We start from the raw sequence: 23395 nt of genomic DNA on the forward strand, positions 1-23395 counted from the left end.
GCTGCTTAACTTTTGGATCAATTCCTGGACTATCGCATCTTGTTGCCAACTCTATTGGATATCTTTGATGAGAGAAGTTGTGACAGTAACCAAGGCGTACAGTGAGCTGCCTTCCTATGGTTGTCTGGACAATGCAGCCGCTACAATGTTGTCACTCCCCTTCTTGTACTGTACCTCATAATCGTACCCCATCAACTTGGCTATCCATTTCTGCTGCAGTGGTGTATGTACCCTTTGCTCCATTTTATACTTCAAACTTTGATGATCAGTTTTGATAATGAAGTGTCGTCCCACCAAATAAGCTCTCCACTTTAAAATCGCAGTGACTATGGCCAACATTTCTTTTTCATATACTGACAGAGCTTGATGTTTAGTCCCCAGTGCTTTACTGAAAAAAGCTAATGGTCTCCTTTTTTGCATCAACACCGCCCCAATCCCATTTCTAGAAGCATCAGTTTTCACAATGAATTCTTGAGTAAAATTTGGTTGAGCTAGGATAGGGGGACTGCTCATAACTTCCTGTAGTCTTTTAAAAGCTTGAGTAGCCCTATCATGCCACTGAAATTGATTCTTCTTAACCAAGTCTGTCAGTGATTTAGTAATCTTACCATAGCCTTGTATGAATCTCCTATAATATCCAGTAAGGCCCAGAAATCCTCGCAGCTCCTTGATTGTCTGCGGTATTGGCCAATTTTTAATGGCAGCAGTTTTCTGAGGGTCGGCTTGAACACCTTCTGCATTGATAATATGCCCCAAGTAGTCAATTTGCTGTTGAGCAAATGCACATTTACTCATTTTTACCTGTAATTCATGCCTTCTCAACAGTTCAAACACAAGTCTCAGGTGCTGCAGGTGCTCATTCCAACCACCACTGTATACCAAAATGTCATCAAAGAAAATCAGAATAAATTTCCTTAGAAAGGGCCTAAAGATGTCATTCATCAGACCTTGAAATGTTGAGGGGGCATTAGTTAGCTCAAAGGACATAACTAGAAACTCATAGTGGCCATCATGAGTTCTAAAGGCTGTTTTCTCCACATTTCAGCCTTCATTCTAATTTGATGATTACCAGACCTCAAGTCTAACTTGGTAAAGAATTTAGCTCCAAAAAGTTCATCCAACAACTCTTCTATTAGAGAAATAGGAAATTTATTCTTTATGGTGCCTGTTCAGTTGCCGGTAATCAACACACATTCTCCAGGATCCATCTTTCTTTTTTACCAAAACTACTGGAGAGGAGAAAGGGCTAGAGCTAGCTCTAATAATCCCACAAGCAAGCATTTTTGCTACCAGTTTTTCAATTTCACCTTTCCAAAAAACAGGGTACCTATAGGGTCTTACATTGACAGGTTCAGTGCTTTCTTTTAGAACAATCCTATGGCCATGCAATCTTTCAGGAGGTAAACCATTAGGTTCTTGAAACAAATCACCATATTCACTCAGCAAACATTCTAGATCCAGCAAGTTACTATCCTGCCTTCCATTAGTTCCAGCTGTAATAGAAAAAAGAGATAATGGCCCTGGCTCTGGTTCTGGACGATTCTAATTAGACAGAGTTGTGCTCCTGCAATTTGCTCAGGTTTTTGCAATATTTTCTGCATTTTCTTTTGTCTCACCAACTGTAACCCGTGTTGTTTCATTCCTCTCAAGACTACCTTGTGACCACTCTGCAGGAATTCCATCATGAGATCACCAAAATTTCACTTCACATCACCAATGGTGGTTAACCATTGCATTCCCAGAACTATTTCGCACCCCTCTACAGGTAACACCAACAAATCAGTCTTGAATTCTTGCCCTTGCATTTTCTAGGTAAAGTCTGGGCAGAGATCGTGGGTAGTCAACTTGTTTCTATCTGTTACTTCTACCATTAGTGGCTCAACCCTTTGTGTGATTAACCCCAGTTTTTGCATTACCTTGGGGTGAATGAAATTATGTGAACTGCCACAATCTATGAAAATATTCACAGACTGCTTCCCTACATGTCCAGTGACCCTCATTGTCATAAAATTAGGGACAGCTATGTTGGTCATGGCATTGAGAGAAATATAAGCTAACTGCCCCTTATCTATTGCATCCTCCTCACCCTCAGTCTTCGGTTCCTTCTTATCTGGCGTATCATCCCAAACCTCCAACCTATGGAATTGCTTATTTTCACATCTATCCCTAGCTGTAAACCTCTCATCGCACCAAAAACATAATCCCCTTGCCCTTTTCTTGTTCATTTTCGCCCTACTCAGCCTCTTGAAAGCCTTTTTAGCACCCGACTCATGCTGCCTTTCATTGTTGGGAAGTGCTGGAAACATAGGTAGGGGCAGTACTGCCTTAGAGTCTGTTTTCCACTTGTGACTAGGAGCATGCGCACGGAACTGTGTGGTACCCGTGCGGTCTGAGTAATTCAGGAATGATTTGGACATTACTTTTTCTTTTGACTGCACTATCATTTTTGCTTCTTCAATTTTGGTCAAGATTCGAGCATGCTGCACATTCTTAGGCATAAACATTCGTAAGATCAACTGAATTTCTGGCTTCAATCCACTCAAGAAGCAGCTAGTAGCATAATCTTTTGGAAGATCCACCCTATTGAGGAGTTCCTCAAACACATCGTGGTACTCCTTTACTGACCCAGACTGCTTCAAGCTCTTAAGCTCCCTCATTGGATCATCATACAAGGAATCTCCAAATCTTGAAGATAGCTCTCTCACATATTCTTCCCAGGTAGGAAACTCACGTGTAAGTCTAGATTTCATAAAAATTTGGTGCTACTGAAGAGCTTTACCTTCCAAACTCATCGCCGCTATCTTAACTTTTACTGCGTTGGGAGTCTCATCCACCTCAAAAAACTGCTCACTCTTGTATAACCATCCTCTAAAGTCTTCTCCATTAAATTTCGGGAAATCAATTCGTGATAGACGAGAAGGAACCTGATATCCTCTCCTGCTGCTGGTTGGAGCATCCGAGTTGTGAGGGCAGCCATTTCCTTCCCCCTGAGCCTTCTGTGTGTGCAATTCGATCACCAAATTCCACAGAGCCGTCATTTCTCTCTCAAATTGCTTATGTTGCTCCTTCAGCATGGATCTTACGTGCTTTTCTATTTTCCGGACATGCGACCTAGTGCCCTCTGCTATCAAAGAGTTGAGCTGGCGTAACCCAGCTCTGATACTACTGATGCAAAGAGCAGTGGAGGTCATTAATCTCTGATCTAGGGACCACAGAAATAATGAAGAAGTAATTCGAAAACCAGAGAAGATTTATTGCCTTGAATGATGAACATAAGAGATTACAAGAAATGTGAAAAAAACAACTTTACAAATGGAATCCACTACTGCTAGGCCTGTCAACGGTCCGGGTCTGGATCCGGATCCGGATCCGTTTTGTCAAACAAAAAAATGGATCGGATACGGAATATAGTATTTCGACCCGTATTAGACTCGGATCCGAATATAAATGGATTAATAATTTAAAATATGTATATTTATCAATATAATTTGATTAGGGTGATGTATTTGAGTAAAGTTAATTTGATTTATTTTCTTATTTGATTTTTTTTTGTATTAGTTAGAAATTAGTGTACAAATATATTTTTTTCTCATTTTTATTAGAAATTGTAAATTTTCATAATTTTTTCAGGTAGACCCGGACCCGGATCCGGAACATAAAGTAGAAGACTCGTCGGGTAAACGGGTCGAATCCGGATCTAATTTGGTATGCCGGGTCCGGGTCCGGAATAATGAATTCCGGTTCGGACCCGACCCGTTGACAGGTCTAACTACCGCCATAGATTTCCAACTTCACATTTTATAAATGACTTAGGCGGTGATCTTAAGTTGGCTAACAAACTTATGACGTCGACTGACGTCATAAGATTTTACAAATCATTGACTAACCTATCGTACCTAACTCCAGCTGTAACTAACTCCATGCACAGCCCCATGCACGCACATGCAACCCATTTCATGCATAATCCATTTCACGTGTATTAGGTACACTCAGGAGCTTGCTCTGTATGACCCAAATTGGTACTACATCAGAGCTGCTTCCATGGCTAGAAAATTTTATTTGAGGCAAGGCCTTGGAATTGGTGCTTTCGGGAGGATTTATGGAAGAAGCAAGAGGAATGGAAAGCTGTCCACCTCAATTTGGTAAAAGTAGCGGGAGTATTGCTTGTCACATTCTTCAACAACTCCACAAGATGAATATTGTTGATAGGGACCCAAAAGGTGGAAGAAGAATCACATCCAGTGGACAAAGAGATCTTGACCAAGAAGAATCACATCTAGTGGATCCCATCCAAAGTCATTGGGTCCTCTGGTAGGACCAAAATTGCTTGCAGTTTTTTCTACAAAAGTTATTAGCTGCATATTTGACCCAAGAGCAAGAGAAAATATACAAAGAGCATGGGCTGCTTTATCTTCATATGCCATCAATAAGTTGTTCAAACCTTCATCTCCAATCTTCTCCATTCATCATGGAGGCAAGTATGTTGCACCAGCCCCAGTCCATTTATTTCTTTGGTAGCAATTTTAGCCTTTTCTTTGGAGATATCCTCAGGCTCACCTCGTAGCTCCGACAAATCAAGTTTGAGCAATTGAAAAGGAATCAGCTTGTCGAGAATAGCACAAACTTCCTTGAGCTTCTTGGCATTTCCAGAGATAAAAGTCACTGGTAGAGATAGCACCGATCCCTTCACCATAGCCATTGCTGCAGACATTTTCTTGCGATTCTGTGTTTTTCTTTTCCTTTTTTTGGGTGGTTTTTTTTTTGTTGAGATTCTAGAGTGAAACGACCGCCTATTGTGGTTTATTTAGCGCGCTTAAATTTTTTGGGCAATTTTGCCCTACAAATCTTAGGTGTGCAGTTCACATGGCATCCATTCTGTTTGACTTGATGGTCAAATTACATGGAATGATAAGAAACGTGCATTTTGGTTAGTTCAGTGATATTTTCGGCTAAGAAAATAGTTTAGTACCCTACACTAGCACAAACATATAGTTTAGTGACATTTGGCGCAATTTGTTCTAATAAGTAGGGAAAGGACATGAGATTAGCACCCAAAACTTCTAATTCTTGAATCTCAACTTTAATAATTAAATCAAAACCGTATCAGTCATCGATAGTATCTACTTAATACACTTTACATTATTATATTAATTTTTGTATATTGATAATGTATACATCTACAATATGTGATATATGTAAGATTAATTTTTGCTACTACATCTCTTCGTTGGTAGCGATAACATAGTGATGGTGGTTAAGTAGATTAATCCATACTTTTTTTTGGCTATTTCTTTGTGTGGTGTTGGTGGAGAGTACATGAACAACTTCTGATTTTCAAACTAACCACATTGGATTAATCCATACTTTTTTGGCTATTTCTTTGTGTGTCGTTGGTGGATAGTACACGGACAACTTCTGATTTTCAAGCTAACCACATTGGATTTGATAGCTACTAAGAAGTTTGGTAAGGTTGAGGCGCGTAGAACACTCTCTTTAAGACGATACGTGCCTCTACGGTATTTTTTCAGCTGATGCAAAAGATCTAGTGCGCCGCCTCCAAGATACAACAGACTAACTCTTTGATTGTTGCTTCCCTCTGATCTGCACAATCAAGAGAAGCAAAAGCTTCATAATACCTTACTTTGTCCAAAGAAAATTAGAATCAGGGAGAAAGAAATAAGTGTAAGGAAAAAATAGTATTTAGAATAATCTTTTATTGAGAGAAGTGTGTAAGAAATTCTCTAAAGAATTTCACTATTTATAGGCTACAAAAACCTTTAGAAAATAGGTTGAATGTCCAAGTTCAACATATAAAGGTTTTTTTCATATTAAATTGTAGCTAATTTGTAAAATTTGTAACCTAAAAATTGATTCATATTTGAATGGCTTATAATGACTCAAAAAATTCTTCATTTGATTAAAAAATTCATTTGTAACTCCTATTCAATTTTGTAACTCCTATTCAAATAATTGTATAATAACTCTATTCAAAATGTATTGTAACTTCCAACATTATAATTCCCATAACTCTCAAATAAATTATATTATAACTCATTGTAAATATTTTGTTATGAAAAATTTAAGATTTTATTAAAATACACTAACATATAGTGGTGGTAGGGCTGAAAAATGAATCAAATTACTTGATTTTCAAATAACTAAATGTTCGTTTTAGTTTGGTTCGCCAATTAGTTAAGCTAAACTTAACTTGAAGAGCGCACTTTATGTTCGATTACATTCAAATTCGACAAAAAAGTTTGTTCAAACTCGATCTGACAAATAAACAAGTCAAATTTGAACAAAATTTCAAAATAGTTAAAATAATCAAACTAGGTTGTTTGATTTGATTAGTTTCCATTGCACCACTAGGTGCGCGGTAAGTGGTGAGACAATGAAGATGGTTAGGTTTTCTTCCGAGAGTATATTGCTTTATATTAAAAAATATTCAAATTCGATAAAAAAGTTTGTTTAAACTCAATTTGACAAATAAATAAATCAAATTTAAACAAAATTTTAAATTCGTTAACATAATTAAACTAGGTTGCTCGATTTGATTAGTTTCCATTGCACCGTAAGGCGGTGTTAAGTGGTGAGACAATGAAGATGGTTGTTTTCTTCCGAAAGTAAATTGGAATTTAACCCCCACCACATGAAACCAGGCGAATCAATCGGGTGGGCAACCACCGCCACCGGTACCAGTACACCAAACTTCTCTCGTCTCCTGTCGAAATTTGGACTTTGCTTCGTCTAAAATTCAACGAGTGAATTAGTTATATACTACCAGATTAAGGTACTTATGAATTAAGTATTTTAATCGCTCAGTTTGCAATTACTAGTAGTATTTCATTCTCATTTCCCAGCTGAAGAAGCAAACACGCCACACACACCAGCACACCACAAGAAACACGCACTCAAATGGACTCATCATCATCATCATCTTTGGACAGCCACCGAGCTGCCTACTCACCCTCCGCCCCACCCGTGCCCGACCCGGATCAGGAACCCAGGTTGGCCCACCCGTATTACCCCTCTCGTTCTTCTCAAGACCAGTACTACCGTCCTCCCGCCTCCTCCTCTTCCTCTTCCTCCTATACGGGTCACACTTATCACCAGAGTCAGTACCCGACGCTTACACCGACCGGCAGCTTCAGCAGCAATTATGGGTCAGGTCATTCATCTCATTCGGATCCTGGCTACGGGTATGGTTATCCTCCTCCCCAGCCCCAGCAGCAGCAGCAGTATCAGAGCTATAACTACAATGCTTCCTTTCCACCTGGGACCGACCCGGGTGTGATTCGGACCTTCCAGATGGTGGATAGGGATGGCAGTGGGTTCATTGAGGAATCGGAGCTCCGACAAGCTCTTTCTTCGGGCTATCAAAGGTTCAGCATGCGGACTATCCGTTTACTAATCTTTCTCTTCAAGAACCCTTCTGATTCTGCTCTCAAAATCGGTAAATATTCTAGTCAACGCTTTTTCAATGAAGTCTTTTCTGGGTTTCTTTTATATTATGCTATTACCCTCCAGAGAATATTCTTTTTATTGTGGTTATTCAAAGTTTAGAGAGTAAAAAAAAAAGTGATCTTTTTTGGTTTTATTTCTTTCATTTGATTCTGACTGATACTTTTTTTCCTTGGTGCTTGTGAATACATTACAATTGAAAGATCAAAGACCAGAATATTAAGTGAATCCCTTTCTTTAATGCGATACTCCATGATGCTTTATCCCGATGCAAGATGCACCTTTTATGTAGCATTTAACATTTGAGGAGCTAGATATATTTTGGAAGATTTAGGATATCCAATACATAATTTTGCTTTTTTTTTTTTTCAATTTTTCTGGTACTCGTTCTGTGTGGTTTTATGGTTGGATGATGCTGCTTTATGAGAGAGAAAAGGTAATGGGATTCAATGTGCTAATGAGTTGGTAAACAAGATGCTTTTCCTATGTAGGTTAGTGAGCTAGTATATTTTTCATCCTGAATTGATAAAATTGTAGTTTGTAGAGGTTATTCTTTGACATCTCCGAGAGCGTTGTTTCAAATTGTGGCTACTGTTACTAGTGTGGGAGATGAGAAGGAGAAGAAGTGAAGAAATGAGGAAAGAGTAGGGAGAGTGTGATGTGTGTTAAAGCTGAGAAAAAATGTGAGGCTTTATTTGATTTGATGTGGGATACTCCTCTGCACTTAATGACTAGGATTTTGCTCTGGTTCTGGAAAGTGGCGATTTACTATGCAGAAGAAATTTCTTATGCGGAGATGGTATATTTAGGATTATGAATCAGAAACTTAAAATACTGAAGTAAAAGGATTTAAGTGGTGGTCTTTTTTGACTTCGTAAAAATTTTCTTTGTGTCCAATGGTGGACTTGAGAACGATAAGAGCTGTTGATATGTTTCACTGCCTCTGGAAGTGTAACGCATGCAGTAGGTTGAATTTGCTTTATTTGGAAAATCCCATTGACTTGTGAATTTATGGATGTCTAATTTCAACTCCATTCCCCTTTCCCATTCTCTCTCATCCAAAAGACTACAAACAACATTTTTGCTATCTTTCAAGTTATTTACCGACTCCTATAACTTTGGATAATGGTTATGGTTACTTGTGTTGCTTATTCTTGGTTTTGAAATCACAGGGCCCAAGGAGTTTTCTGCTTTATGGAGTTGTCTTGGTCAATGGCGAGTGAGTGATCTTTTGATTCTTTGTTACATTTCCTTCTTTGTTCCCCTATTATTTGGTTTATTCTGCTATTGCTTGTTTGTTTATTGTTTCTTTTTGGGAGGAAGGATGGAAATTGGATATTTGTTGTGTCTATATATGCATCTTGAGATGAATTATAGGGTACTTTCTTTGTTGGTTTGCAATGTCATCTATGAGATACGAGATAACTTCCTGATTTTTGGTGCTTGAAATCTTCAGGTCATCATCTTTTCAAATACTAAAGAATCAAAATATAGTGCATCATCAAATGATTGGCTGTAAATTCTACTCGTGCACATATATTTTTATCTAGGATATGCTGTGTGATTAAAATTCAGTAGGCCATGACATTAACTGTGAAGCATATTGTTCACTCTGAACTACATATAGCACATGGTGTAAAGAGGTCATTTTGACTTCATTAGACCAAGTGCAGATGTACTGAGCTATAGAATGGCGAGTAATGCTCCAGTTTTCTACCATCTTTTAGTTTTATATACATGAGATAGATGGTAAGCCAAACCACAATATAGTTTCCTGTTTATTTAAATTTGGAGTTCATTAACTGTTTATCCTGAATTAATCACACAACAGACCTGGATAGAGAGATGAACAGTCAAACGCACACAATAAGAGGAGAATTGCTTTACTGACATGGCTATGTGCTTTTTCTTCTGTAAAGCACTACTTACAAATTCATATTCATTATATTTAATGCTTGTGGTCCTTAAGAGCAGTAAGAGGGAAAATTGCGTGGTATGTTTTTAAATCTATTTGTCTTTTAGAAGAGTGGTCTGACACTAACATGCTTCTATAAACAGAGTTGTGAGGCATAAATTTTCTTTGCTGTCATAGCCAAAAGTATGGTTGGAACTCTTCTAACGTGGGGTAGCATATAAATCTCTCAAGGAATGGGTTTAATGGCATCAGGGGTTGTGATTCATATTCTTAAGAAAAGAGGTAAATGAGGAAATTCCTGCCATAATTGGGAGTGGTCCATTTGCACAGCAGGAAGTCTTTTAGATTTTTTCAGTCCCAGTTGATTCTTGGGATCATATTTCTTAAATAGTAGTTAATGGTAATAACATATTTCTTACCTTTAAGAAAAGGGAAGACATTGGGGCCTAAAGAGTTTCTTCTTTTTCTTTTTTTTTTCCCCTTATGTTTAACCATTTTCGTCAACCTCTGCTCATATCTTTTCCTGAATTCTTGCATAGTTTTGCATTGTCTTGGGATGACAATCCTGTCTGTTTAACAAGTTATTTCTGATTTTGTATGGAAAAACACCTACTATATTTAAAAATTCATGGTTTAGTTTGATTTGGCCCAAACATTGCGAAATACTTGAAGAACATAGTTTAAGAAGGAAATTAGCAAGATATGCATGTGGTGTTATCTTATATCTGAGGAAGAAGAGGCCCAACATTCTATGCTACTGCCCTGTTAGGTGTGTAACTTGTTGAGAAAGGTGCAATGTTTAGTTACTAAAACTTTCCATCATGGGGATGTGCAGATAATAGCATAACTAAAAAATTAAGTATAAACTCTGTTTCAGGTATAAACTCTGATTCAGGTAGAATAGAGTATCTCTTACCTTCTTAGATTTTGGTGCTACTTTAAATGCTGCTTAGCAGATGCAATACACCGTGAAGAAAACAATTTGCTTAGTGTCTGTTTTTGGATTATTTCTTAATCCGAACACATTGTTGGGTGCATATCTTACAAAAGGCATGCTATACTCTCTTTGATTTTGGATGGAAGGGAAAGTAAACTTTTGTACAACTGGAGAATATGCCTATGTTATGGTAATAGATTTGAGCAGAAAACTCTCTCGTGGTAATTATGTTTCTTTGGTAATGGGTAAACTACTTCTGTTCGATCTTAAAGGCATCTAATATTTTGCTTTCTTTCCAGTCTTGCTTTCTTCCCCACTTAAAATTGTTCAACTAGTCAGTTTTTGGTGTTCAATTTTATTACAATATTTTGTTTCAAGCTATAATAGTCTATTGGAATAACTCTTTCACTCTTTACTGCAGGCCATATTTGAGAGGTTTGATAGAGATCGAAGTGGGAAAATTGATGCAACAGAACTAAGAGATGCTCTCAATGGTATAGGCTATGCAGTACCACCTTCTGTATTCCAAGTTCTCATTTCCAGATACGAAGAAGGAAATGGCAGAAGAGTTGAGCTCAGTTTTGACAGTTTTGTTGAGTAAGGCTTCCTCCTCCTTTGGTATATGAACTTTTTGTCTTCTGCTTTTTGTTGGCTGTTGAATAGCATGGTTTGATATATTCTTATCTCAGTCCTTTTCTTTTCTTTTGTGCAGATGTGGGATGATTGTGAAGGTAAGAAACTAAATTCAAATTCTCTTATGCACTTTTGTTTCATGGTTGGAATCTTTTTGTCCTGTGAGAGTTTTTAATAATGTTGGCCGAAACAGGGGGAAATTTTGTTAGAATCTGCAATCTTACACTCTTTCTGCAAGTTCAAAGTTATTAGTATATTGATGTCCCTTTCTATGAGACACTTGATTCTTACACATGTTATAAATACAGGGTTTGACTGAAAAGTTCAAGGAGAAGGATCCACGTTATACTGGATCAGCTACAATGACCTATGATTCGTTTATGAGTATGATCATACCTTTTCTTGTATCGTACTAGCTACCTGCTATCAACAATCTTTATCAATTCTTGATTTGTTGTCTGTTGTTTGAGGTGAAACTGTACATCGTTAGGGTGAGGTGCGTGAAATGTTCAGGAGACATGGAAGGGATGTATATCTTTGTGTACAGAGTTTTTCTATTGTCATGTTTGACTGGTTTTTCGAGATTCGATTGAATCGAGATTTTATTTATGTATGAGACAAATTTTCTAGCAAGCCTAGTAATTGGCAAGTCTGAACTTCAAATTGATTTTCCCCCCAACCATTCTCTCGTGCGTTCTTGATCTAGTGAGCATCAGCAAATTGCTTTCCAGCTAAGGTGAAGAGAGATGAAGACCATATTGCCATGCTCTGACAGAAATGGTTCAAACTCTGGTTGATTGCAAGGAGGGAAGGGCCATTTGAAATTTTTTTGTTTGTGACCCCAGTGTATTGATGTTTTTTCTTTCTCTTCGGAACATGGAATAGATGAAGATCAATTTTCAATGCAGAGTCATAGGCTTTCACTACTTGGAAAGTAAATTAGACTCCAATTGGTTCAATTTAGTACATACGAACTTGTACAAGATATTCTTGAGAGTTTTCAACTTGGGTTTAGACATGAATGGTTAATGTCAGAGCACAGCCAGATCAGGCAAAGCTAGCATTGTCGGGTACCCTTATGCAGAATCAATCATGCTTTATTATGCTCCAATTGGCAGAATTTTGTTTTGGGAACGTTTTGTTTGGACCTTGGACACTCGTAAACTTCGAGTAGGTTTGACTAAAGTGAAGCTTGTGGATCATGGCCTTCTCATTGTGATGATGCTGTGTGAATACTGTGGGAAGCAAACAGAAAGATGGATGATTAAATCTTTGCCCAATTCCTATGACTAAGGTGTAGAGAGAGTGTTTATGGTTTTGTTTCAGTTCTGCAGGCTTGAGCCTGTCCTTTTCGATGTTTGTGGGGAGGAGGGATCATGGATGGAAGAGGCAATTTACTACCAAACCCCCGGGCAAGACAAGTTCACATGTTCCTCTAAACAAATACCAAACATTCCAGGTCTGCACCAAAAACAGCCCAGGTGATAATAATGGTTATGCAACCACCAGTCCAAAGGCTGGTGGCCACCACCAAAGCATTAACCCTTGCCTCCCACCAATTGTCATACTAAAAGTGACTTTGCTTAAAAAAATTCAAGTGGGTGCACTTCGCACCCGTTTGGTCTGATGATGGTTCAGTCATCTCCGGATTACCCTGAGCTTCCTTAGGTTTGTCCCCTCCCCCTGGATTACCCTAAATTATGTTATGAGCTTCCTTAGGTCTGTCCCCTCCCCCTAGTGCAGAATAAATTACGTTATACAACAGTTATCGTCTCTGGAAAAAAAAAAAGAAAAAAAGACAATAATGGTTATGCTCACATGCATAGCATCAAGGGCCGAACATGATAAATTTAAAAAAGTGACTACAATCCATCATGAAAGTACCTTATCATGAGCATCAAAATCCTAACAAGACTTGCAAGGAATTGAAAGGTGCCTGTTGCAATAAGATGCCAAATTACATATATGAAACCATTTTTCTTCTTCCAGTGAATCCTCTCGCTCGCAACAATTTTTGTTTTGCTAATTTATTAGGCACCATATTTCCTACATCAAGTGTATGTTAACTGATTGTATTGACGCGTAATACTTGGGATATTTGAACACGACAAAGAATCTTGTGATATTTTGTTTTGTAGTCTATAATCATCTGATTTTTTGTCAAAATTCTGTCTGACCCTTCTTCAATAAAGCCAGAACTCAAAGCGGATGATGTTTTTATAAATGAATTGGAGGACTGAACAGAAAGTGCTAGACAACTACCGTGTCCATGTATACCATGGCTATTACGATCAGATATTCTGGCCGCTTGGTTCTTGAAAGTAAATAGCATGTCAGATCTTTTGAAGTTGGGAACGCTTAAATGAGGCACCTCTTCCTCTGGAGGAGATTCTTCATGTCTCTGAACTACCTAAACAAAACCACGAAAGCAAGGTTCACAGTAAAAATCCATTCTTGGCATCTTGAAAGAAAAGACACTAATAGTAAAGAGTATTGACTAGAAATAAGACTCTCGTTGAAGGATGAAATGCAGATAATAAGCCAAAATGTTTTGCCTATAATAAACCGGAAAACTAATCTATAGGTAAACATGAATATCAACTCAGGAATAAAGTGATCCCATCAGATGTACGATTCTGGAACTAAGTGATCCTTTGCAATCATCAACTATGCAAACCCCAAAAAAGCAGGAATAAGTAGATCCGATGCTTTCCAGGAAGCCACTCTTGCTCCAGAGATTGAGATTATCCCACCATCAGGCAATAGCTTCAACAAGCTTGGCAGGCAATTGTAAGAATCTCTCGAACTCTTTGCTGATTTAAATGGCTCATCATGCAAAGTACTAGAAGTGCATAGAAACTGACGCTAACACTTTGCTGTGGCAGAAGGATGATGTTCATTTTCCTTTGCCAAAGTCATTGCATTAAGTCTAAAGTCCCCCTGGAAAAAGCAATTACACGAACAAAGTCTTCAGTAAAGTTCCCCTGACTAAGATAATATGTGGACAGCTAACCATAAATCTGATAGCAGATATGTTTGGAAGAAATGGAGAATTTTTGCACTGAGATTGACATTAAACTATTAACAGCCGATTCAGATTCAGACCCATCACAACATAGAAGCTAATCAAACATGATAATTGCTGTCTTGGATAACTGGCGTCTTCAATTAAAGTGGTGATGGAAATGTAAACAGGTTTTGAACGCCAAGCATAAGTTCCTGTTCTTATTTTCTTTCCCAGGGTTGAAGGACAGGATAATTTATGATTACAAGTCAATTATTAGTGTTATAATTTTGAACTACCAGATTTATGACATATGCCAAGATAATACAAGTACACTCTAAAGCCAGGAAATTTCATTTGGGAAAATTTCATACATTAAGATATTCCAAGAAAAGAGTACTCTCCCACACAAAAAGGAAATACACAGAACTACAAAAGCATTATAAATGGTGGTATAGATAGCTCACCTAGTGATCTCATGATTGGTGAATGTTGTAGATTGCAGCACTAATGCTTTTACAGTCAAATTCCATTGTCTTCATCCAGTTCTCAAAGTCTCCAATTTCCTGTCATGCGAAACAAAGATAATCAGATCAAAGGAAAATCCAGGTTTTAAAAAATAAAATCTTCACAATGAAAAAAAAATTAAATAATTACAAGTCCAGGACAATAGCAGTAATGTAGTGAAATAGCTGGTCATGAGGCTGAATAAGTATCACAGCTAAATAAAAATTTTCGGTAATACAAATTCCTAATTTTCTTGGCAATCAAGGTGGCCCATTGTATCCTGTATCCCTAGGGATGAAGGCATAAAACCAGAATTGAGCCTCACACTTCTTTTTCCTTTTTTCTTTCTTAACCTTTTGCTGCTGGCCATAATGAAGCAGAATTAAGTGCAGTGAATGCTTAGCATCTAGCATAATCTTAAAAAAGAAGTAAGTACACACCAACAACGTTTTAGATTCAATAATTTATCATTCCCACTTCTACACGATCACCTATCAATAATAAGCATCCCAGGAAACAACTGCAGGTAATAACCAACCAGTCGTTATTCAGCAAGCCTCAAACAAAGAAAAACTTCACGTTTGAAAATCATTTGTGTAAACTTTCAACTATAGGTCTTCAAAAATGCTTATGAACTTGCACATGGATCACCAAAGCTTCTTTTTTTTTGTGTTTTTTTTTTGTTGGGGGAGGGGGGAGGGAGTGGAGGTTCTTTAGAGGGCCTAACGGCCCATTACAACGTGATTAAATGCAGGGTAGACATCCATGCAACATTGTCACTCAACAATTTCCTAATCTGTTCTGGTGAATCCCCAAACTTGTGCAATCCTCATTCCAGAGCTTTGCTAGACCACCTGCCACAAAGCTCCCTTGTCTCCAGTATGTAGCAATCTACAATCTCAATCCTTCTGAAGCCACTGTCTGATTTCTCCAATTAGGTTCAACTGTACATTGTCCTTTGTAGCCTCTTTAACCAAGCCAATGCTGCTGAGAGAATCAGATTCTACCTCCGCTTTCCTGTATCCCTCAGCCCAAGCAAATTCCAATCCACACAGAATACCCAGCGTTGAGCTTATACATTAGTAGTGATTCCCAGGTTTGTACAAAAGCCCCCCAGAAAGACACCAAGTTCATTCCTTATCAGCCGCCCCGCTCCCACAACTCTGGGGTTGCCAGAAGCTGCCGCATCCACATTAAATGTGATGTAGTTGGCAGGTGGTTTAGACCTCACATAAACTATTTCCATTCGTCTGCCTTTAGGCCCTTTCTCAGCTCTTCCTGTGCTCGCTCCGCAAGATCACCAAAGCTCAACTAGAAAGCTTCTACCACTCCCACTTTTTTCATGTGAATACCAAAAACTCGTGGCACTTCACCCAAAAAAAGATGTGCAAAGAAAATTTTGGGGTAAAAAAAAATGAGGAAAAAAATAACAACGCAAACTATTGCATATTGGTCATTTAAATATCGCAGTAACCGAATTTAATGCAATACATTTAAATAAACCCCCAGTTTTCTTCTCCTTTAATACCAAAATGGTTAAGGGCTAGCACATAATCACACAAATAACTCACATATCAAGCAAAGACTTAAACTTGCATTACTCTGTTGGTAACCATTGCCTCAACCATGTCAACTTTTAGGTTTATATATCAAAACAGACGATCAATTAAAAAAAAAAAAAAAAAAGCTTTTCAACCTTGATTGCTGTATTGATAGCATGAGAAGCTGCTAGCCACTGATCAGTCTGCTTCCCAAATTGGACAATAGCAGCTGTCAATGCTCGAATTTCCATTTCTATCCTTTTCTCCGTGATAAAGGCTTGTTGAACACCTCCATCAACCGAATCAACTAAAAGCGCAGAAACCCTTTTGGCAATTTCAATTGCATCTTTCTTTGCCTTGTCTGTTCAAAATTACAACAACCCAACTGAATCAAATTACTACTTAATCAAATATATGGACAAAATCCCAGAAGTTTCTTTTAAGGGATAAAAAAAATAGGATTGGACGGGGAAATCAAATGGGTTGACCTGTATGTTCCCGGAGTTGGATTGATGATTGATTATGAGCATGCATCAGTTGAAGTAATGAAGCTTCTAAACCTCCAACTTCTGGCTGTTTTGATCGATCCATCTTCAGAAGAAAATGGCATACGGTCGTCGCAGCCTTTTTCAGCCTCAATTTCTGATGCACTTTCCCATTTTGTTGGGGTGTTAGTATATTATTACAAAAGTTTTGATTTTTGATTTGTTTTTAACGAGATTAAAATTATAAATGTAGCAAATTAAAAAATTGTGTTCGAGTCTAACATGTGAATATTATTACATTTTGAGCCATTAACTTTTTATAAGTTAGAGTTCATATGAAATTTTGAGCTTGAATAACTCGACTAATTAATGCTCCTTAGTGTGTTAAACTAGGTTTGAGTACTAGCTTTCCATTGATTAATCACAAGATTGAAGTCACTTAGGGAATTGAATTGTTTGATTCGTTTCTTAGCTCCACGAGTACTACCTAGTTTCAATGTGCCTGCAAAATGAAAAAACAATAATTTTTTTTCTTGTTGTTGATGAATTAATTGTACATGTAAAATGGGTATAAACTAAATATTGTATAGATTCATGTATCTTATGAAAGTTTGATCGTTGATTGTCTCATGTACGTGATAGAAACTTGGAATTGCTTTCCAATCCAATATGAGTTAATGAAAATAACATATTGATGTGGTAGAGGCAAGATGACAAATCTTGGAGAAAAGGTTTCGCACTAAGGCAAAAGTAAGATCATGATAATTAGCATCAAGAAGAATGACAAGAGAGTAAAAGATCCTACCCCAAAATGGTCTTTGATAATGTGTCAAAGTTACTTAAGTGCAACGCATCAATTATGCATCCCATAGTGAACCACAAGGTCCACCATCTTATCAATTGAGGTAAAAACATCATGAATTAGAGAAAGAAACAAAAAGTTGGGGACATTTGTTGTTTGTTAGCGCAAATTAAGTAGTTGAAATTATGGATTTGATGTTGGATGTTAAGTAAATAATAATTTTTACTGGGGTCTAAAGCACTAAAGATCACTAGATAATGAACACACATGCATGACATTTGGTGCCCCTCTTTCAAATCCATCATTTATTTCATGAAACATTATAAAAAGTGTGATGAATTGCATAACCGACTTTGGGATATTTGCATGCTACGTAAGAAAAGAATAATTATGCTTCTTGTCAAGCAAATCGTACTGGACAATATTCGACAATTTCATTAATAAAATTTTTTGTTTTATCAGAAAATAAAAATAGAAAATCATGTGTCTTGTCTGGGTGCTGAAAGATACGTTTATGCAAAACTAATTTCCCATTTGTTTTGATAAAAGGTTTGAGTGGCTAAAAATATGAGGAAATGCTTTCACCAACTAATCATAAGTGGTCAACTTGCAGTTTTTAGTAGTATTCACGCTAGAGATAGATTAACTTGCACCTTTAGTTAATACAGTTAAAGATTAACTTATACCTTTAGTTAATATGATTAAAGTTACACCTCAGTTAATTTTGTATTTGCTGAATTTGGCAGATGTGTGATGTGACTTTCTTTAAATTGATTGAAGCACTGCATATGGAAACATGGCTCAATCTGGACTCTCCCTAATATAGGTTAGAGTAGGAGCAGGAGTTCCGTTTGATAAAAAAAAAATATGGGAACAAAACATTTCTTCACCATAACCTTTTGTATGATCATCCATTCATTTTTTTTAACTGCAATGGAATAGACTAGTTCCTTATGATAATATTATACAACCTAACCACCTAGTTTTTCAAAATTCTTATTGTTAGACAAGGCATTGCAAGTCAATTTATTTTCCATATAAAGGTTAACTGGATCCATTCCTATATGTTTTCCTTTTTCTGGCATCCTCTACCTTAGGTTGAAGTGATAACTATGTGCTAATCGTTATTTTACGAAAAGAAGGGCTATTATCTTTTTTTTTTTTACAAAGGAACCCGTAGTCACTATCCGAAGGTGCGCGCTGAGTAAATTTCGTCCCGTGCAATAGTCCGCCAACCACAGGAAGTACAAATCTTGTACGGCGGGCGGATGTCCCAGTAAAGATTCGAACTCGAGGGTTATTATCATTTGACCTTTAGATTTTACCAACAAAATTACTTTGGAACAAATGAAAAGTATCACGATGTTTTGTCCACCTTGCATTGAGATTCCTCTTGCCTGCATGCGATTCGCGAAGGTCACGAGATAATTTATTCATTACATTGAAATTAGGAATATTGTTAATCGCATTCCATCTCTTTTTATATCTTTTGCACATCTACAAAAAGTGAAGTGTAAATTAACCTCATGCTCATGCACTACAAGTAACATAGCGAAAGTGAAAAAAAGATTAGAAAAGGCGATTTCTACGTACTAAGATTAATGTATTTCTAATCCTTTTTTTTTTTTTCAAGAATCTATTTTGTGATCCCTATCCAACTGTTGTGGTGAAATGAAGGAAAAATCAAGCAACTTTGCATCTTACGTTTATTTGCATATTTGTCATGCGGACACATCACATCTCACATAAATAATACGTCGACGTTAAGAAATTTGCTATCACTCTCTATAATACGTAGTTAAGAAATTACAGCCTTGTTCGAATTGCTACATTTCTGCAAAAAATTCTTTTGGATTTTCTTAAGTATTCTCTCGACATGATTGTTAATCACATTTTTTTATATAAAAAATGCATAAACCCCCCAAAAATAAATCTCAATGGGCGGTACATTTTGTTATAGTCTTGGACTCGATTCTTTTCGATCAAACGATAATTTTGAAAACTCAGCAATTAGGAAAATCTTATTTCATACAACCAAGGAACGACTTAAATCCTTTTTTAGTTGTAGATCGATGAATTAAATCCCTGATAGAATAAGAATTATTGCATAAAAGAAAAAAAGGATGGAGCGACTACTAGATTATAGCGTTTGACCATATACCGACTTATCTACGAAACACATGGAAGTTCCAATTCTGCAGAACTCCAAACCAGGGCCTGATGCCTGAATGTCCTACGGCATTGACCATATCGAGTAAACGAAAAAGGTTTCAGTTCAAAACACGGATCCCCAAAATAGAAGTCCAAGCTATCAAAGCTAGTAGGAAAGATAGATAGATACACCTGCCAGGGCTACAGTGCTACACATCCCCACACACAGTCACATTGTGTCACACACAATTTTTCCAGTTTCCGAAAAATATTTCATTACCCCCACCCGGCAGAAAGTGAAGGAAGGTGGCAGTAAAAGAAAGGATTTTTACGAAATAATTGCAAGCCAATGTCGGTGAAACTAAACTCCACCTTAAGCAATAAGAAAAAAATGTCACGTGCAACCTTTGGTAACTGAATCAGAGTTTCCTGGAAACGCTTGCTGAATAGAAACGTTATTGAAGTGAAAATCAATCATGATTGCAAGTGTTTAGTACAGGATGAAAACAATTTTTGTTTTACTAGTTGTGTTGTGCGGTTGCTCCTTTCACACATACTGTGACAGAATATATTAGTACGTATAAATATCGGAAGGCATCATTAAAAGGGCATCGTGGTTGAGGTTTGGCTAGGCTGGCATTACAGCAATGGCCTCCCTGAGGTCCCTCAACCGCTTCAGGGCTCTTGTTCTTCTCTTCTCCCTCCTATCAGGTCCTTCATCTTTCATCTCTTGTTTTTTTTTTAATTCATTTTTCATCATATTACGAGTCTTCTTAAGTGGGTTTTTCTGGGTTTTGGTTGGTTGTGCCTAATCATTTGGTTAAGGGGAAAACAAGGTGAAAAAATAGTTGGCTACTGATCTTTTGGATTGGGGGAATTGAGCTAGTTCTTCTGGTTTTGCGAGCTGGGGAGCTTTTCTGAAGTGGGGCTTTCTTGTTTTTCTCTGTTTTCCTTTATTTTGGTTTGCTGGGTTTCGGTGGCAAGAAGTTGGAATGTTCAAGATTCAATTTTTGTTTGATTATCTGAGCATTCAAGTTGCAGGGCCTTGAGTTTTATGATTCTTTTATCATATTTGAACTATAATGTTCTGAAATTCTTCAAGATATGCTTGCTATTGGATTGGTGACCTGGATTCTTGACACAAAAGAATAGGAATTTATTGTTACTACCGTGTTTCTGTGATTCTTTTCAGAGTTTTCCTCGTAGGAATGATGTGACCTGTTGATTTTATTTGTCCTCTGATTGGTTTATGTTCTGGAAGTTTATCCTGGTATTGGTACTTATGAATTTTCACTGTTAGTTAATACTATAAGATGAATTAGAAAACACTTGAAGCTATCTTCTCTTTTGCCAAATTTTGAAGGATTATGAATATTGAAGCTGATAGCCATCACTATTATTCTGTTTCTTTGGGAATAAGCTTATGCATTTATCACCCTCTTCGTCTACACTCACCAATGGCCTTCAATTTTTTGCTCAGATTTATCTGTTGGCGTACTCAGCCTTGGAATTGGGATAAATTATGGCCAAATAGCCAACAATCTCCCTTCACCGTCCCGGGTTGCTGTTCTCCTTAGATCTCTCAATATAAGCAGGGTGAAGCTATATGATGCAGATCCAAATGTGTTGAGTGCTTTCTCCAATTCCAATGTTGATTTTGTCATTGGATTAGGGAATGAAAATCTTCAAGCAATGACTGATCCTGGTCAGGCTCAAACTTGGATTCAGCAACATGTTCAACCATACCTTTCTCAGACTAAGATCACTTGTATCACTGTTGGAAATGAGGTCCTAACTGGGAATGATACCCAGATGAAATCTCACCTCCTCCCTGCAATGCAAACTGTCAATAGTGCTCTTAATAATCTCGGGCTCAGTCGAGAGGTCTATGTAACAACTGCTCATTCAACAGGCATATTAGGTAACTCCTTCCCACCTTCCTCAGGGTCATTCCGACAAGATCTTGCAGAATATATCCAGCCTATCCTCAGTTTTCATTCTCAGACAAATTCACCATTCCTCATAAACGCGTATCCCTTCTTTGCGTACAAAGGTAGCCCCGATCAAGTCTCATTGGAATATGTGCTATTCCAGCCAAATCCAGGAATTCGCGATCCAGTTACAAATTTAAACTATGATAACATGTTATATGCACAAATTGATGCCGTTTACTCGGCTATGAAAGCACTGGGCCATACAGACGTTCAAGTTAAAATATCTGAAACAGGATGGCCATCAAAGGGGGACCCAGATGAGGTAGGAGCTACTGCCGAGAATGCTGCATTGTATAATGGCAATTTGCTGCAACGGATCGAACAGAACGAAGGTACCCCTGCAAATCCATCGATACCAATTGATGTCTATGTTTTTGCACTTTTCAACGAGGATTTGAAGCCCGGTCCAGCATCGGAGAGGAATTATGGTCTGCTTTACCCAGATGGTTCTCCAGTTTATCGGATTGGGTTGCAGTTGCTGGAGCAACAGCAGGGATATCTCCCCCATATCGATTATTCATCTTCTGGTCAACAGAATACCGTAAGAATCCTCCTGCCACCATTTATCTGTTCTTCTACAGCCCCCACACCTCATGTATGCACATACGAATGCTGATCTAACATTTACACTTATATGTGATGTTTTGCAGGTTTATTCCAGTTTTTCTCTTCTGCTGATTGCATTAGCATTCTTAATATGAGCTTCAGAACGGGAGACGCTCAAATTAAAAGCCAGAGAAAGGCGATGGGAACAGGAGGAGCCTCTGAAGAACCTCAGGGATGTTTACCACCCACTTACAAGATCAATTCTTTTGCTCGGTTCATGAATTCTTTGACCATCCATTTGGAACTTAATAGTAATAAGTAGTCAAGGTGGCTCAACTGGAAGCAGGACTAGAACTATAGCAATTGATAGCACTTGGTAGCAGTTTTGTCTTTTAAATTCCCTATATCTGTACATACTCTACCAATACCAAAATTTTATGAGTTTGTAATGAGGGAACATCCATCAATTGATCTGTTATAGACTCTCTATTTTTACCATTGATCTGCAAATCTTTGTTATCTGAAATGGATTTTTTTACAACAGCGGATATTAATGTCAAGATGTGGTATAGGTCGGCTGTTACACCCAATTCTTGCATACGTTTCAACCATCATTTTTTTAATGAAGATAGGGCCATGAACTATTAGGTCTGCATCCACTTGCTTCTGCCTGCTATCATGCTTATGAGCCCTCGCTATAGATGAAATTCCCATATTCGTCCTTATTGGCTTCTAGGAGGAAAAAATGAAGGGGATAATTTCATAAACCTCCCCTGATGTGTCTAACAATTTCACTGAGCTCCCTTGAGATTCCAAAATTTACACTTCCTCTGATTTGACGCTTTTGATATCCAAAGCTTAGATTTGGCCAAAATTTTAAATGAATACCCCAAAATACCCTCACTTTGTAAAATTCAATTACTTTCTAAAGCAATAATAATATATTTAGTACAAATATAAGAAAAGATTGTCAAGTTTTCACCATCAAATTTATCTATCAATTATGATAAACTACTTTTAATGGTGCTTTATCGCGGATACATATTTTTCCTAAATTAAAGAAGAAAAAGTCATCATAATGCTTTTAGAGTTTGTGGATTTTTGAATTGGTGAAACTATCATAGTTTGATAGTATTTTGGGCTTTTTTCTTGAGTCAGTGTTGCTTTTGATACCAAAAAAAAATTGATGAATAAAATTGGATCACATCAAATGTTCTAAAAAAAATAGTCATTAGTTTGACATCTAGGGTTAGTGTTTATAGTTCCATAATTTTACTGGCAAAAAATATAAAAGAGGAGGAATAAAAAGAGAAAAGGAAAAGGAAAAATAACTATAAATACCATTTTTTGTATATGCATATTCAACAAGGGAGTTTTATTAAATTGTTAAGGTCGGTATTGTCATTTTAGGTGAATAAG

At 37.3% G+C, this 23395-nt stretch overlaps 3 protein-coding genes and 1 pseudogene across 3 annotated transcripts; 2 read left to right on the plus strand and 2 right to left on the minus strand.

Moving 5' to 3' along the window:
- Positions 1–4216: 4216 nt before the first annotated feature.
- LOC113761376 lies at positions 4217–4711 on the minus strand (annotated as a pseudogene).
- A 1954-nt stretch (positions 4712–6665) lies between these two features.
- LOC113752194 (probable calcium-binding protein CML48) lies at positions 6666–11849 on the plus strand. Its single transcript, XM_027296329.1, has 5 exons — positions 6666–7453; positions 8634–8680; positions 10735–10910; positions 11026–11044; positions 11255–11849. The coding sequence occupies exons 1-5, from the start codon at positions 6916–6918 to the stop codon at positions 11360–11362; spliced, it is 888 nt and encodes a 295-aa protein (XP_027152130.1). The 5' UTR covers positions 6666–6915; the 3' UTR covers positions 11363–11849.
- A 1531-nt stretch (positions 11850–13380) lies between these two features.
- Positions 13381–16648, minus strand: LOC113777242 (biogenesis of lysosome-related organelles complex 1 subunit 1). The gene is made up of 4 exons (XM_027322280.1): positions 16487–16648; positions 16154–16359; positions 14418–14516; positions 13381–13886 (listed from the first exon to the last, which is right to left on the minus strand). The coding sequence occupies exons 1-3, from the start codon at positions 16587–16589 to the stop codon at positions 14427–14429; spliced, it is 399 nt and encodes a 132-aa protein (XP_027178081.1). The 5' UTR covers positions 16590–16648; the 3' UTR covers positions 13381–13886; positions 14418–14426.
- A 3384-nt stretch (positions 16649–20032) lies between these two features.
- LOC113777716 (glucan endo-1,3-beta-glucosidase 14) lies at positions 20033–22495 on the plus strand. The gene is made up of 3 exons (XM_027322901.1): positions 20033–20147; positions 20917–21971; positions 22081–22495. The coding sequence occupies exons 1-3, from the start codon at positions 20084–20086 to the stop codon at positions 22129–22131; spliced, it is 1170 nt and encodes a 389-aa protein (XP_027178702.1). The 5' UTR covers positions 20033–20083; the 3' UTR covers positions 22132–22495.
- Positions 22496–23395: the final 900 nt, after the last annotated feature.

This window comes from Coffea eugenioides, chromosome 1, assembly GCF_003713205.1.
Source record: "Coffea eugenioides isolate CCC68of chromosome 1, Ceug_1.0, whole genome shotgun sequence".
In the NCBI taxonomy this organism is placed as follows: domain Eukaryota; kingdom Viridiplantae; phylum Streptophyta; class Magnoliopsida; order Gentianales; family Rubiaceae; genus Coffea; species Coffea eugenioides.

Coding starts and splice junctions, on each gene's coding strand:
- LOC113752194 (XM_027296329.1), top strand. CDS start 6,916: ATGGACTCATCATCATCATCATCTTTGGACAGCCACCGAGCTGCCTAC. Junction 7,454..8,633: donor TGATTCTGCTCTCAAAATCG/GTAAATATTCTA, acceptor TTGAAATCACAG/GGCCCAAGGAGTTTTCTGCT. Junction 8,681..10,734: donor GTTGTCTTGGTCAATGGCGA/GTGAGTGATCTT, acceptor TCTTTACTGCAG/GCCATATTTGAGAGGTTTGA.
- LOC113777242 (XM_027322280.1), bottom strand. CDS start 16,589: ATGGATCGATCAAAACAGCCAGAAGTTGGAGGTTTAGAAGCTTCATTA. Junction 16,360..16,486: donor CCAACTCCGGGAACATACAG/GTCAACCCATTT, acceptor AATTTTGAACAG/ACAAGGCAAAGAAAGATGCA. Junction 14,517..16,153: donor CTATCAATACAGCAATCAAG/GTTGAAAAGCTT, acceptor TTCGCATGACAG/GAAATTGGAGACTTTGAGAA.
- LOC113777716 (XM_027322901.1), top strand. CDS start 20,084: ATGGCCTCCCTGAGGTCCCTCAACCGCTTCAGGGCTCTTGTTCTTCTC. Junction 20,148..20,916: donor TCTCTTCTCCCTCCTATCAG/GTCCTTCATCTT, acceptor TTTTTTGCTCAG/ATTTATCTGTTGGCGTACTC. Junction 21,972..22,080: donor CTTCTGGTCAACAGAATACC/GTAAGAATCCTC, acceptor GATGTTTTGCAG/GTTTATTCCAGTTTTTCTCT.